At 46.8% G+C, this 16,768-nt stretch overlaps 1 protein-coding gene and 1 long non-coding RNA gene across 2 annotated transcripts; both read right to left on the bottom strand.

Annotated features, from left to right (window-relative positions):
• Positions 1-289: 289 nt before the first annotated feature.
• On the bottom strand, positions 290-3,384 carry LOC125907431 (uncharacterized). The gene is made up of 2 exons (XR_007452635.1): positions 724-3,384; positions 290-497 (listed from the first exon to the last, which is right to left on the bottom strand). It is a non-coding gene; the product is annotated as an uncharacterized LOC125907431 (long non-coding RNA).
• An 8,789-nt stretch (positions 3,385-12,173) lies between these two features.
• LOC120955480 (glutamine--fructose-6-phosphate aminotransferase [isomerizing] 2-like) lies at positions 12,174-15,524 on the bottom strand. The gene has a single exon (XM_040376379.2). The coding sequence runs from the start codon at positions 14,296-14,298 to the stop codon at positions 12,265-12,267; it is 2,034 nt and encodes a 677-aa protein (XP_040232313.2). The 5' UTR covers positions 14,299-15,524; the 3' UTR covers positions 12,174-12,264.
• Between the last annotated feature and the right edge of the window lie 1,244 nt (positions 15,525-16,768).

Raw genomic sequence — 16,768 nt, 5'->3', positions numbered from 1 at the left:
TAACCCCGGGCCCGGGGTTTCGATTTATCATACCCAGAAACTGCTAAACTGCTTGCGATCGACAACCGATGCTGCTGCGACGACCACTACGATCACGACCAGGCGAAGCGAGAAGAAAACGCGCGAATGGCACACACGGAGCAAAACTTGTTTTTCGGGTGAACCACCCCCAAAGCCTCAAAATCTCTTGCCGCGATCAATTGATGGGGAGTTTTTTTTTTGGGTTGTTGTTGCTTTTGGAGTTTTGTTTTGGGATGGTTGCTTGCGTGACCAAAGTGGGACACATCGATGGAGTTGAAGGAACATGTATTTTTGCCCGGTTGACGGTTGACCAATGGATTTAAATATTCTTAGGCACGACTGCGAATCTTCGAGGCGCTAAAATTAAGCTTCAAATTTATACGACGCCCAAGCCCGTAACTAGAATACGCGTATGCAGACACTTTATCGGAGCTTATATTGGGCTCATCTCATTATGCATTCTAAAAACTTGATTCCTACGAAAATAAAAAAATAAAATGCATTATATTTATAATTTAATTCTCATTTGCATACATGATCTAAATATGCATAATGCACAAAGAGAGAAAAGAGAAGAAGAGTGTGATAAAAATTGCTATGTTTTTTTGTGGCTTTTTAGTCCACAATCTTCCGCCTCTGGTAAACAACTTTCTGAGAAAAAGATACAAAAAGAACATTACAACAAAATGAAAAGAAACTCACAATGATCTTTCTTTCATCACAATTATCAATGGGACTTGGTGAATAAATACGTCTCGTTGTGTGACCCTTTGGAGCTCCAGCAAACAGACGCGCAATGATACTAGCTTCCAACCTTAAACCCTAAACAGGCACCTAACGCTGAAGCGATTCCCTGTAGTGCAATTTATTAAATCCTCCACGCTTTTAATGGCGTCACGGCACACTAACACACAACTCGCACGCACCAATCGGGCGGACTTGAAAGGCGGATATTCTGGCTAGTGGTTGATAAGAATGCCTCCAAGCATCTCTGCGTCCTCCCTTCCACTCCCTAGGTCCAACAAGCCTAAGGGTCCAAGCCCAATGGTCCAAGCAGGGGATCGTGTGCCTAGCCCCGTCGTGTTGGCTACCAACCAAAGCCGGTTTACCCCGTCTCAAGGTTGACCATGTTTCGGATCGGCAGGCAGGCACCACCAGTGGAAAAAAACAACAAAAATCATGCACCCAACATGTAAAGGTGGACTTTGCCTGGTCCTGTCGTGCCAATTCCAGCCAAGTTTCCGCCTTGGACAATTTAGTGCGGAGGAAGGGAGGATGAATCCACTTTCTTGGACATAGTGGACATGGAGTTGGCAAGAACTGGTATTCATTAGTTGGTGTGTCGTTGCTGAACGGTTTGTCGCCGCCTCGGACCGGAGTTGGTGGAATTTGTCTCGCAAAAGCCTTTTTCTCAAAACGCGACCATAATCTGCTGACGTTGCTGAAGAGTCGTTGGGACGTCGTTGGAAACAAAGTCTGAAGCAGACACTTCAATCAAGGGGGATCCTCTCCCCGAAATAACAAGACACGCCACAAATGGGGGAATCCTGTTGACCAACATCGATAAACCATCGGCCCCGATCGCTATCGGGCAACTGCCGGGACAACACAGACCGCCGCTCCAACCTTTATCGTGCTCGTATCATCTCTTCCAAAAGGGAAACACGGGGCAAAACACGCGGCGGGTTGGCACTGAGGGTTGATTAGATTGTCCCGGTGGTCATGCTCGTTCCACTTACGAGCGCGCGCGCGCGCTCTACTCAAGATGTCTTCCGATGACACTGGCGAGTACTACACGTCACGGAACCGGTTACCGGTGTTGTGTAGCCTGCGGTGCAGGGGTGGACGATAAGATAGCATCCGTATGTGTTGCATCGATCAGTGAAGGCGGGTACCCAATCATTAAAAGCTTCCGTGCCTCGGCTGGCCGGAGACACCGCAAACCACACTTCCTGTCTTACGCATCTCACTCTCTCTCCCTATCTCTAAGCCCATGCAACACTCTGAACGAATGGAAAATGCAGTTTTTTTTTTGCTGTTTGCGAATCGAATCAGTATTACGCAGCAGCCTAATTGTACCGTATGCACTTACCAACTAGACGCTTACATCATATTTGGGGCCGGATTGCGAGAGAGAACTTAGATGTCCGAAACACGGAACAGATTGCAGATGGACCCGGAACGCCAACGCCACATCTGGAGCATTCAAAACGACTGCATCGCTGCTGATGTATGGATGGGTTTTTGATCATTGCCTCTTTTGGGTTTCATCTCTTCACCAAACCTAAAAATAGCAACGTCGAAACGATTCAATAATGCTAACGTGCAACTTCGCCCGCAGCAATTGCTTGCCTGTTCCGCCGATGTACTGCCACTTTCGTCCCAAATGCACGCCGACGACTTCACCAATCGAAAGGGAAAGTGTCGATCTGCGGGGTAGATAGAGTGCTGCCCGGACAACTGCCACGGAGAGATAGAATCGTGTCTCGGTCCCGCGCACAGGCTGCTGTGATCTTGGTCGCCTGTGCAGGCAACACACTCTTCCGGGTGTGGTTGCAATCTCCTAGACAACCGACGACGACGACGTGGGCAGAGCTCAGGAGGTTGAACTTTCGCGCAATCGAATGCGCAGAGGCTTGGTGGATTAGGTAATACCTAGCAGCCTTTCTGCAGCCGGATGACTTTTACGCCCGTGTCCCGCTTTTTCAATGCTTTCAATACCCTTCTTCTGCTTCTTCCTTTTCCTCCAGCCGCTTTGCCAGTGGTTTTCTCACCCACGCTACATGGCCACCCACTCACCCAGCAGCAGCAATCAAGGGGGGAGGGGGGGGGGGGGTGGATAAATGGTACTAGTTTCACCTTTCGGTCGCCTTTCGTGGCTTTTCGCTGTCGTCATGCAATGGCTGCACCAAAAGGAGGGTCATTCAACTTGCAACAGAAGAAGCAGGAAGGGCTTTTGCCCCCAGCTTGGCTCCTCGAAACCTTTTCCATCAAGGCCTTTTTGGGGTGAGAATGGCATCGGCGTTAAGCGTTCACCAACCCCCCCAACCGTGGCGAAGTAATGGGATAGGTTTGGTATTTGTGTACGTGTACCGTGAGGTTCTGCATGGATATCATCGCTTATTTAGATGGCCTTTCGGACTAGGGGTTTGGCTGGTTTTCGCTTCATTTGCTGAAAAATTAAATTTTAAATATTCAGTTAAAAAACTTAAGGGCAGCGATAGTGAGAAGGACTCAACCCAGCTGATGCGATATTGAACATTTCTTATCAGGATTTGTTTAGATTGGAAAAATTCTATTCTATTGGAATTCAGAATTCTGTACGTATCTGTACGTGTGAAATCATGCAATGAGACAGCAATAGAGCTCTTCATATTGTTATGATAACTTCTGATGTTTGTATAATATCTAAATATACAAACTTTATTTTCAAATTATAAAAACAAATCATTTTTCACTACAAATTATTCATAGGGAATGCTTCAAAAAGCGTTGAAATGATTTATTTTAGATATATTTTTAACTTCACCTAATATAAACATGCTTGGATAAGTTTAACAAACTACAAATACTAATCGGTTTTGTAATTTTTACCTTTTTTGACATTCAAGAAGAAGGTAGAAGAAAACCAATAAGCAATAAGGTTTTATGATGATAGATGATCTGATGATACGCAGATAAATGCGTGAAGTTGAAATACGCTTCATCTTTCAAATGTCCGGAATTGGCTGATATGTACTGTACGTGTCACTGAAAGCCAACCCCACAAGCAGTGGTACAAGGCAGGCCTTGACCGACAACGGTTGTTGAGCCAAAGAAGAAGAAGAAGAAGAAGAAGTACTGTACGTGCAGATCGTTTTTAACGGATGCTAACCAAACGATCGTTTCCTTTGAAACAAAGCAGCATAGCGAAACATTGCAGATCACATTTTATTCTGATTGTGCGACGATTCTGATGTGATGAGCATGACTGCCCAAGATCTACTAAAACAGTTTTTTTTCAGAATTTCTGTTCAGAAATTGTGTTAAAGAAGTGTTAAACCACACAACTATAAAGAAGCATGTTCATGATTGGAGAAATGATCTACGATCGGCACAGATAGCTGAATTGTGAATCAAACGGGACTGAGATAACAAACAGACCCAGAAGGGAGACATAGTACATACCATAAAGGATTAAATATAAGCAGTTGCAATGACAGGCTCTAAGATTTTGGGTAGATGAAGATATCATGATCGATATTGAGACTTACAGAAGACAGATATAGTTACACAAAGACAAAGCAATGTAGAAGCAAACGAGCAACGAGCAAAAAGTAAATTGAGATAGGAATTACGAATACTGTATCCATAGGTAAACCTGCTCGTAAAACAATAAATAATTGTTCTTCTTGATCTCGCCATTCGGGAAATCCCCAAAGATCCGTTGCGTAGCATTGGAACTTGGTCATCTTTGCTAAGCGAACTAAAACTAATACTAAGCCAATAAAACAAAAGTACTCATAATGTAACCCTCCCAATCGATCATTTAAGGTAGTCACTATCGAGTTTAGTCATTAGTTGACTTTCCTTGAAAGCATCGAACGCTGAGGTGAAGTGGTCCCGTATTTCCTCTTCAAGTGCTACAGATCCTCCACTACTTCAATCGAGTCGGCAACGGCAACAGCAAAGCCCGGGATAAACTCGAACAAGACAAATGTTGCAACACAATTCTCGCGATAGTGTATCGCGATAATCAATCACACTTCCTGTACAACATCGAACTGGCCTTTAAGCAGGATGAATGGTTGTATCCGCAGGCATTGTAGGCTAAAACAGTGGATCTTTTTCATTTCTACTCACTGTGGCACTCACTGTGGCACGATTCTGACGACCCGTCTTCACACCCATTCACCCGACGCAACGCAATAAGGCAATGGAGTTTCAGGGCCAGTACCTTTCGAAATGTTGAGGAACCACCCCTGCGGTGCTTCATTTCCTTAAACTCAAACGAAAAGCGAACCACACTCACAAAAAAACGAGAGTTGACGTGACGGTGTCTACTACTGCCAATACTGCTTACGTTCTAAATTGGTTCCACTCGATCGAGCAGCACCTCAATGTTGTGGCGAGCTTGTCTGTTTTTTTTTGTGTGTGTTCCTTTCTTGGTTTACGCTTTTTTGCAAGACGGAAATACTGTTTTCCACACTGACCGGTGGTGCTCGGTTTACGAGGTATGGCGAATAGAGAGCAATAAGCTAGTCCCTTTCGAGTGCGAAGTCGAGTCGGATTGCACAGTTTGCACAAACCGAGTGACAGCGAGAGAGAGAGAGAGAGAGAGACGTTGAGTAGGAGTTTTCGTGCAAGTAATTAGCTAAACGCGTACACGGTTTGTGTATGAACAAATGAACCACACAAGTGATGTAAATATTTGTCACCGGTAGATCAAGGAATACATATTAATTGGGATGATAACAAGCGCAAAAGAATGAGGTTAAGATAACAACAGAACCATACAACTAAGTATAAACGGGGTAAGAAAAGATGTACTAACTATAACACAAACATTCAATGAGTTGCACTTATCACTTATCGATCGAGTACCGCAACAGATGCTAATAAAGTTGCTGCAGTTTAACAACGTTCAATAAAACCTCAAGCCGACACTTTCCCACACCTTCTTCCTGATGCAATAAATTTAAGTCCGATGCGATCGTAAACCATTCATCGCCAGCCGTTTGCCAATTCCGATAGGGGAACCCGTGACCCTCACGTGAAAAATCACTGCAAATTTGCCCAAAAAAAAAACCGCACCGGTCAAGACTGTCGATCGACCATGATGAATGATCCTCAATAGCAAGCCCCAGTGAGAAAAAGAGGGCATCAAAAACTTAAAGTTGGTGTCAAAGTCGAATTTGATGATCTGGTCTATGTGTCTATGTGTGTGTGTGATGTTTTTTTTTCGGACAATATTTCAACTTTTCTTCGGTTCGCAGCACAGTTTTTATTCGCACAACTTGTTCCTCCCCGTGCGATGCTGCCACGGTGTGCCAATCGGGTTGGGTTTGGTCAGGCAAGCTAGCAAGCTCGGTCGGTAAAGGGAAAGGAGAAAAAATGTCAAGGCTAACGAGATAAAAGTGAAAAGGCGCAGTGACAGATCGTTCGATCGTTCGCAACGACAACACTACAGTCGATCCCAATCACAATCGATTCCAGCGGTAGTACCTCACCTGGAACTCGAGCACCACCACCACTACGCTTAGAAGGAATCGAGGCCTCACACTCAATGGTGAATAAAATAATTATAATATCACGCTCACGGGGGATGATTTGTACGGGTGGGGCGGACGCTACTATATCGTCGAAGGTGACTGGCCAAATGAAAATGAAATTCAAGCTCAATAGGCACACGGCAGTGTGTGCGATTGTAGGAACAGGTTTGTGGGCTCCTCCTGGATACGGGTCCATCAGAATCAGAGCTACCGGAATGGTTACCGGTGGTAGTAGAACTGGTTCTCTTCTGCTGGATTCAGTATGATTCTATAAAGGTCAACAGGAATGGTATATCTTGGAGACGTCCAAAGCGAACTCGGAGCAAACTTGGCGATCGTCCGTGACATCTTAAAGTCTGGCTTTACTGATTTTGTTAAATTAAAATAAAATTACTACGAAAAGACGGGGGTTTTGTAGGTCTATGAGATACGGAAGGAGGTCCAAATCCTTTCTGGAAGCGTAATCTTGAATTTCTAATTGCAACTCTTATCGTCTAGCGTTAAACATCTGATAAAAAGGCAAAACGTTATAAACGAATGTCTAAATTGCATTTGGTACTTAATGTTCTAATTATTCTCCATCTCAGTACGGAAGGCATTCGTTGAAATCCAGGTATTAGGATACTAGTTATAACCTTAAATTTAACTATTTCTTCATTTTAGTGAAGAAAAAACCAACAATCTATTTAAACAGCTTGAAAATAGAAAAAAACTTCTTTAAACGTGTAACTCACTAAAATGTTCTACTACCTAGAGTAATGTATAACAAAGCAGTCAATCAGGAAACAATGCAATCTAATTATAAACAATCGGAGATAGCCAATAACAAGAAAAGACTCATCCATTAGGCTCATCAGCTCTGCCCTAAGGGAGTTCCTAAAACAGACCTAACACTTAAGACCTTGCCGATATGATAAGCCCTTATTGATAAGTCTTGGAATAGTGATAAGACCTCTACTTAAATCTGGGTGAGTGTTGCACCGCAAGAAGAAGAGTGAAAAGAGTGTAACAGGAACAAGTACTCATCATCAGTGGATTAAAATAGATACGATGAATGGTTTCAATGTTCCTTCTACCTGGCTCAATGTGAGTGGCATCCCCCATCTCTCGAAATAGCAAGGACTGGACTGACTATCCAAATAAAACTGGCTGCATGTGATGAGAAAAACGTAGAACATTTAGCGTTATATATGTCAATTCTTGATAGAAACATGATGTTATTGTAATGATCAATCGGATGAAGTTTGCTGATTCTTCTTCTTATCTAGCGCAATAGCCTTTGTTGGTATAGGTCTAGACGAGCCACTCCAATGGTTTTTATTGTCAGTTACGTGATGGGTTCTCTATCGTACGAAGAGAGTAATTCCCCGGGTTCTTCGAAGCAGTAGTACTATAATGGTTGATGGTCCACTAATGCATTAGCTTTCTGGAACTGACAGTCGGCAGGATAATCATTCCGTTACAGGAGGGTTTCAGGTGTTCTTTTATAGTTGTTAGACACTTTATTGGTGAAATGAACTTAATGTGATTGAGAATTGGTCTCTATAGCACCTGTTTTGGAGAAATCCAATTGGAATTTCCAAGGAGCCTACCAAAAAAAATTGCTATTATATAAAGATCACCCATAAATAAGAGTCAAGGAAGTGCCCCACAGCTATGAGAATCCCTGAAAAACAGTGTACATAAACGATCAGGTTGCAAGACCAGAGTTGTAGTCGGTAAAATACGAATCAATTCAGTTAGAACACGCCTTTTTCCCTTCTTCTTATAGGTGCAACGTCCTACGTGATCATGTCCGGTCTCTATACAGAGGCTTTTGAGACTTTTTCAGGTACTACGCAATTTCGATAGTCGATAGTTCCCGGATAGTCAGTTCTTGCTACGAGGAGACGTTCCCACATGAGTTTTGAACTCACGACGGGCATGTGTTATCAAGTCGTGACGACTGTACCACGGGACCTCGCCTCAATATATCCACTAACCCCCTATATCAATAGACCCTGTCCCAAGCAGCAGGTAGACAGAAATTGAATTCCCAAAGAATACAGTTGAAAAGAGTTCTTAAACCACTTCCCATCGAAACTAACTCCCGCACTAAAACGTAATTCAATAGCCCATTTCCGTCACGTTTCGGCATCGCACGTAAAATGAATCAACCATACCATTACCCTCGGAGATAAACGGTTATCAAGCCATAGTGTCAGACCCAAAACAACTTCCGCTACAGCAACTTCGCTGCGACGTTTGAAATGTAACTAAAATCGTTGTTTTTTTTTTCAAACACTCCCACCCTTATGGAAAATAACGTCTAATTTCGTACGTCGTATTGCTTGTTTGGACACTTTCTTGCCATGGTTGATGTGGGGTGCTGCAGATCGGAGAACGATCAGCACCTACACGTACACACACACACACACACGCAAAGCAACGTGACCAACATTAACTCCAAAACGCGCAACTCCCAAGCTCTCGGTGGCCTGTAGTTACGGCGCATTTTGGGGGGGGGGGGGGGGGGGGTGGAGGGAAGAAAACGGCCACAAACACGCACGCGGAAAACGCGTTTGGAGTGAGTGTGTGCAGCTCCAGCAGTAGCAGCAAACCCCCGACGTACCCAACCTGCTGCATGCATATACGGCGGTGTGATCGTATAAGCATAACGATGCAACCGAGCAACTCCCCACCCCATATTACAGTTACCGTTAGACTGAACCATTTGTGGTGGTGGTGGTTGTGGATAGTAGACGTGTAAGTTTAGACGGGGATGAACAAGAAGGGAAAGATTGGTTCGTGCTTGGGCAGAGTCGTCGTGTGCAGGGTGTATTACACCCAGGGCTGCTACTAACACGATTGTCTGTGCGCACGATCGTTTGTGTGGAGTTTTGGGGGAAAAAATTAGACAAAAAAGGCCTAATAAATATTAGTAAAAATTGCCCCCAGTCAAACAATAACACCTGAATGTTGTTTTCCAAAAAAAAAAAAACAAATCCCCTCCCAATAAACAAAAGGTAATGACGGAGGAGGCACCAATTGACCTTGAATTTCGTCGAAGCGATTCACTTCACCAAAGCAAAAAAGGAATAGAAAACAGCACAAAGTTTATTATTTTACGAAACTTTGAGGCTATGAGGTAACAGACCTATAGCTTTGGCGCCAGAAGTGGGTAGGAGAGCCAAGACAAGCGACTCAACAATCTTGCCCAACCTATAGCAACCCCCAGGGGCGAATGATGCGGTCATTATGGATGGAAACGAAATCAAACATAGACGCACACACACACACACATTCGCCCCAAAACGAAAGTTCCGCGTTTTGGCCACAGCACACATTCGAAAAGAAAGAAAGAAAAGAAGCAACATAATACATCGGAGAAAGTGCACAGAGCACTATGCGGTCCGGGGTCGCTCTCTGCGATGAGGTAATATAGGCGAATAAGAAAAAAAAATCGAACTCGATCGTGCCCGGTTTCGGTTCCGGGCTGTTCGGTCTTTGCTGTCTGCTGTTGGAGGCCAAGAGAGGATGCTGCTGCTTCGGCACCCGCCCGTTGGACTCGTTTCGGAGAAGGAAGGGGACGACTGCGATATTGCATAAAATGCAAATCTTTAGTAGAGGCGTCGACGATCGACGACGGACGGGGAAAACATGTTTTTTTTTTCGGGTGTGTTTTCGTGGTGAAGTGATTCGAATTTGATTCCTGTTGTTTTTTTTACCAATAAAAAGAAAAAGCACTAATACTTTATTCACAAGTACAAATATACTGCACACGCAGGGGACACAGAGGGGGGGTGTTGTGGTGCACACTTACAGTGATGCATGGGGCGCTCCACAATACACACATCCATCCGTGTTACTATTAATTCTTATTACAGTATTATCTCTAGTAAATTGCTGGAATATTTTTCTGTTTTCCATCCTTCTCTCTCTATCGCTCTCTCTCTCTCTCTAATTCAAACTCTGCTTCTGCCTGCATGGTTTTGTGTTAAATTTTTCGTTTCATCTTTTTGGCTTAAATTTAGTCAACTCCCGAATAGTTCGTCTTGATTATTTTTCCTTTTCACACTCTTTCACTATTAATTCCGAAATGCACGTCAAAAAAAACTGTTCAATGCAAAAGCGTGTGTATGTTTAACATAAAACTATAACAATAAAGAAGTAAGTAGGGGAAAGGAAAAACTCCTGCGTCGATCTTAACCCACTTTTTGCGCGAGATTAAACACATGGCGGACCGACAGACACGTGGCGTGCCGCCGTTTGCACGCTGCCGATGGGTGGCGTGCGCGCGCCACTCTTTCTAATCAAATCTACTTCTGCCGAAACTCCCTGCCTTCCTTCTAGAAGTGTAACACAATAGCTAGATGGATTTTTGTTTTACTTGTTGCTGTTAAAGAAGACACTTGCCGCCGCGTCGTTGCTGACGCTTTCTGCCGTCCGATTTGATCGAAGATACGGGTTGCTTTATTGTGCAAAATTGACCACTAATTGTGTGGCCACCGTCATAGGGAAGCTGTTTTAGGGGGAGGACGAGGGGAAGATAGGGATAGGGAGAAACGATGGCCAAAATTAGGCCAAAATCAAACTTATCTCCGCATAGACGCAAAAAGGTAATAGACGAAGACGTTTCCCTTGTACATTAGCGTCAAATAGGGGACGGGACGCGGAGATGTGGGCGGCAAAACACGCACACACACACATCAGGGTGGGTGAGGGAAGGAGCGGGAAGCCTATCAATTCGCTGTAAATGATGCAAATGATAAAGTTGCGCCAATGTGTGGCGTTCGCGCTTATCACTCAGCTTCACAACCACACACAGACAGACACAGGGCGGATTGTTTCGAGCTAGTTTTCGTGTGCTCTGGTGCTGGCGTCCTCCCCCACCCGCCACCCACCTAAGGGTGTTTGTTTGCACACTGCCTGCACACTCACTGCTGACGACGCTTTTGCGGACGTGGAGGCATCAATCGACGCCTCAGCTGTCTGTTGTGTGTTGGGAGCCCTTTTACAATAGCGCTTGCCATTACCACCCGATATAGAGATAGCTAGCGGCAAGTGAGGGGGGGGGGGGGGGGGGTTAGGAGAGAGGGTAGCAAGTAATAAAAAGAGCTTATTGATAAAACAAAAACAAGAGACGGTAAATGCTCTCAACGTACAGCGCGAACCCTAAGGCCGCTAATCGTATCTTCCATTCACGCGCTACTAGTGTGATGCAATGATAGTGTTGTAGTGGCACAGTGGCAAGCCGACCATTTATCATTTTAAGATTCATTTTCTCGCGCCCAAAATTCAGATTTTTGCACGTAACGGTGACTTCAAACAACGGTGACTTTTACAATAGTTCTAGCTCATCGCCAAACAGATTCTAACTTCCGTTTTTCTAACTGTTACTGCGTCTTACAGGGTTTTTCAAGGGTTCTCATACTTGTGGGATACTTCCATGACTCTTTCTTACACGAAATGTAATTTAAGTGGATTGAATTGAACTCTATAGCATCCTTTTTGGACAAATCCAATAGGAATCCTCCAATAGCATCCTTTTGAACAACTCCAATAGCATCCTTTTGGACAACTCCAATAGGAATTTCCAATGAGTGTCCAAAAATGGGCCATCTAGTCCAATTCTCATCACATAAAGTTGATTTCCCATAAGGATGCGGCAAGAAAATATCCCACAGCTATGAAAACCCCAGAAAAGCTCTGTACTAGAGAGAGAGAGAGGGTAGTGTTTCGCTTTTAGCACACGATAGAAACGGGTTTTCAACAACAAGTAATATAAAAAAGTCTCTCTAGGAGAACAACTTAAAAGCTACTGGGTGCGTGCACATAATTCAGTAAAATAGGAAAACAAAATCGCAAACGACTCGGCGTTCTCTACTAGCGTTCAGCCGTCTGTTCCAGCCGCAGTAATGTAATGTTCCTTCCCCCTCGCATTGGGTGTCACACACACACACACTCACGCACTGCTCCTGCACACATAACACACACACAGCACGAATATCCATTACTCCACCGTGACCGATTTGGCGAGATTTCGTGGACAGTCGACGTTGCAGCCGCGCAGCACCGCGATGTGGTAGGACAGCAGCTGCATCGGGATGACGGTCAGCACGCCCTGCAGCGCATCGACCGTGCGCGGTATCTCGAGCGCCTTCGACGCGAACGCCATCGTCTCCCGGTCGCCCTCCTCGCAGATGATGATCGGGCGGCCCTCCCGGGCCGTCACCTGCTGCAGCGCGTTCATGCACTTCTGGTGCACCGGGTCGCGCATGATGATCATCACGATCGGCATCGTGTCGTCGACGAGCGCGAGCGGTCCGTGCTTCAGCTCGCCCGCCATGATGCCCTCGCTGTGCATGTACGTCAGCTCCTTCACCTTGAGCGCACCCTCCATGCAGGTGGCAAAGTTGTAGCCGCGCCCCATGATCAGCAGCGACTTCTGCTGGTACAGGTCCTGCGCAATCTCCAGCACGCGCTGGTCCAGCATCAGCACCTGCTTGATGTGCGCGTCCAGATTGCGCAGCCCCTCGATGATCTCGAGCCGGCGGTTCTGCAGCGACAGCCGATCCTCGCTCATCACCAGCGCAAACATGACGAGCGAGATGAACTGCGAGGTGTACGCCTTGGTCGAGGCGACGCCAATCTCCGGCCCGGCGTTCACGTGCACACCGCAGTGCGACTCGCGGCAGATCGAGCTGCCGACCGTGTTGGTGATGCCGACGATCAGCGCGCCGCGCTGCTTGCAGTACCGCAGCGCCATCAGCGTGTCGGCCGTTTCGCCCGACTGCGAGATGAAGAAGCACACGTCGTCCCGGTAGATCGGCGTGTTGCGGTCGAGAAAGTCGGACGCCAGCTCCACCATCACCGGCAGCTCGGTAAGCTCCTCGAGCAGCTGGCGCGTCGCCACCGCGCTGTGGTAGGACGTACCGCACGCGATCAGCATCAGCCGCCGGCAGCGCTTAATCTCCGGGATGTAGTCCTTGATGCCGCCCAGCGTCACCTTCTTGCTCTCGAAGTTCACCCGCCCGCGCATCGTGTTGATCACCGATTCCGGCTGCTCGAAGATTTCCTTCTGCATGAAGTACCGATAGTTGCCCTTCATGATCTGCTGGATCTCCATCTTGAGCGTGGTGATTTCGCGCGCGTGCGGATCGTCCTGGCTCTTCTTCAGCCGGTGGATGCCGAGCGCCCCGTCCTTCACCGCCGCCACATCGTCATCCTCCAGGTAGATCACCCGGTTCGTGTGCTCGATCACTGCCGACGCGTCCGACGCGAAGAAGTACTCCACCTCCTCGCCCGGATTGATAAAGTCGGCCGTATTGTCGGGCGTCGGCTCAACCACCCCAACATTCCCCGACGAACCATGCCGGTGGCCCTTCCCGTACAGGATCGGCACGTGGTTGGTGGCCAGGCTCGTCTTTGCCTTGATGCCCACCAGCAGCGGGGAACCGCGCCGCGTCACCACACACTCCCCCGGGAAGTGTTTCGACTTGAAGGCGAGCGCGAACGCACCCTCCAGCTGCTGGATCACCTGCTCGACCAGCTCGCGGAACGAATAGTTCGGGTGCTGCTTCCACAGATGGTGCACCAGCTTCGCGATCGCCTCCGTGTCCGTGTCCGACTCGAACGCGTACCCGCGCAGCTCCAGGAACTTCTTGATGTCCTTGTAGTTGGTGACGATGCCGTTGTGCACCACCACGAACGCGTTCGTGTCGTCCGACCGCTGCGGGTGCGAGTTCACCTCGCTCGGCGCACCGTGCGTCGCCCAGCGGGTGTGCGCGATGCCGACGTGCGTATCGCACGACTGGCTAAAGTCGACCGTCTGCGCCGCGGAGTGGATCGCGTCCTCCAGCACCTTCACCTTGCCGGTGCGCTTGAACAGCAGTATGTCCGCATCGATCGTGGTGCCGTCGACGGCGACGCCGGCCGAATCGTACCCGCGGTACTCGAGCCGCTTCAGCCCGTTCAGCAGCAGGTCCAGCACTTCCCGCCGCGTCTTCGGCGTCAGGAAGTTTAGGTACGCAAAGATACCGCACATGTTGGTGCTGCTGGGTTGTTTGCTACAGTTCTGGCGAGAGATAGTCACACAAACACGCGCGCGAACACAAACAAAAAATGAAGTGAGGGAGAGGTGGTGGTGGTGCCGTACCGTGGAACCGTTTTTTTTTTCTTCTCACACGAGCAGAGGAGCGCGCAGATAGAGCCGATCTTTCCGCGGGCGCGTACAACCGAAGACTGAACCGTTGGGCCGCCGGACAGCACCAGTTTATTGTGGGATAGGCCAGAGAGCCAAGAGCGAGTGCCCACCGTGCTGGTGTGTTGGTGGAAATCTGCTCGGCTCGTTTGACTGGTTCGGGCCGTCGGTGTGCGCGTTCGTGTTCCTCGTCACACACACACGATTGAGGAAAAACTGGCAGAGCACGTAGCGCCGAAACAAAGCAACCACCGCAACAGCGCAAACTGCAAAACGCCTATTGGAGCGGGGGGACGGCACCTAGCAGCCGCTCGGTACAACTTTCACCCCGAATCGACTTCCTCAAACCGATCCGTGGAGGAGAGCAGGCCAACCAGGGTTGCCGCTGTTTAGTATTCCGCCAGCGACACACGACCGACGATCGATCAGCGACACACGGGAGGTGCTGGAATGCTTCTAGCTGCTGGCTCCTGTTGTCGTGCTGGGCGATCGGATTGTTGACGTGTACTGTTTTTTTCCTCCGCTTCTCCTTCACTGTGCGATGCTGACAGTGAGGTTGTTTGTTTGGGGCTTTACAGTGGGGTGTTTGTTGTGTTATCTTCTTGGCTGGTTCTAGTAGTGGCGCTTGGCCGATACTCAGCAGCTTAGACTTTTCCTAATCCTCTCTTCCACACACTTTCACGAACACGAAAAAAAACACGCACTAAGCTCGGCAATGGTTCGTTAATGGTCACTCCGTTTGTTCGGTTCGAAGAATCACACTTCCGTAAGCCGCACACAACAAACACGCAACTTGTGCACTGCACACCAAACAACGTCACGTTACGCGCGGATAACGAAAGCGCTAATTTGCCACCTCCTTGGGATACGGAAACGGTCCTTCGTCTTTTTTTATTACTTTATACACTGCGTTTTGGTGATAAGCGACCGATATTTAGATGGCTCTATTTGTTATTGTGTTTGACTGTTATTTGCGGGTTTTTTTTTGCTTCGTTTTGCATCCCATCCTCGCAGAGTGACCAGAAATACCGATTTATCTGTACTCCTACCGATTTTTGATATGCCTACCGATTCACAGATGAGCCCCCTAAACTACCGATTTTTCATTTATCCTACCGAAAATCATAGATTTTTTCGTAATACTGACCAAAAAGTCATATTACCATTTCCCAAATCACTTAATGTATTAAACTCTATATGGAAATCACTAGCAACCAGAACCAGAAATTCAACAGAGACAACTAAGGCCCGTGTCTGCACTTCATGAAGTCGAACGCGCTGATAAAATTTTATATGCAATTTGACAGATAATGTAACCCGGCGCTCTAGCAGCAACAGAACACGACATCGAACATGAAAAATGTATAGGAACATTCCAAGGTGGAATATAGAGGAGGTGTCTTCTTAGCGTTTGGCATGTTGCCATTTTGAGATTCGGTTTGACAACAGCCGTCGATATTTGTTTACAGGCAGCAGCTACGTTATAACGTGTAAAATGTCGATTTATGGAGTGTGGATGCAAAATACGAATTTTTAATGCTAAAAAAATGTTTATTAAACGAAAACAATTCATATATCATATCCAAATACCAGCAACATTCGTCGCATTTGACAACTGCCGTCGATCATGGTTTTGTGCTTTTTTCTAAAGCCTCGATGCCCAATTGTTCTACATGACGACACCTCCTTTCTACCCACTTTGGGTTATCACATCGAACATGTAAAATCCCATATATTTTTCATGTTCGATATCGCCTTCGATTGCTGCTAGAGCGTGCCAATCATTTGTTGGGTTAAACCCCCCCCCGCTCAACACTTTAAAGCCTACCGAAAACTACCGAAATAATCTTGAACTCCTACCGAAAACTACCGATAAAATTTTGATGCGCTTACCGAAAACCGCAAAAATAATCTGGCCACTCTGCATCCTCGTCACATTTGCCAACACCGCCTGTCAGCTGACTGACAGCGCGAACTGGACGGGGGGAACGCCTGTCAACAGTGGGGAGGGCAACAAAAACGAAAGCTTTGCGCGATGGACATTTGAAAAAGACGTTACAATGTGCGGTGCGGCGGTACAGTGGATGAAGAAATACGAAAATCACTGTTGAAATCATACTTTACGCCTGTATTTTGTCTACCTGTGCGGATCTTTTTTTTTGTCTTGAAATTACAACTGAACAAGAAATTACCACTGTTGTACAATGAGGTTGAGGAGTAGTTCTTGAACCAAGGTAGTTTCTGTACTATGTCCATTACCGATTTATTAGTTTCAGTACCAAAATAGAAACGGCATTTTTGATGCAATCCCTTT

The sequence above is a fragment of the Anopheles coluzzii genome, chromosome 3 (assembly GCF_943734685.1).
Source record: "Anopheles coluzzii chromosome 3, AcolN3, whole genome shotgun sequence".
In the NCBI taxonomy this organism is placed as follows: Eukaryota; Metazoa; Arthropoda; class Insecta; order Diptera; family Culicidae; genus Anopheles; species Anopheles coluzzii.
The sequence above is the reverse complement of the archived record's forward strand: the minus strand, read 5'-3'. Positions and strand labels throughout refer to the sequence as shown.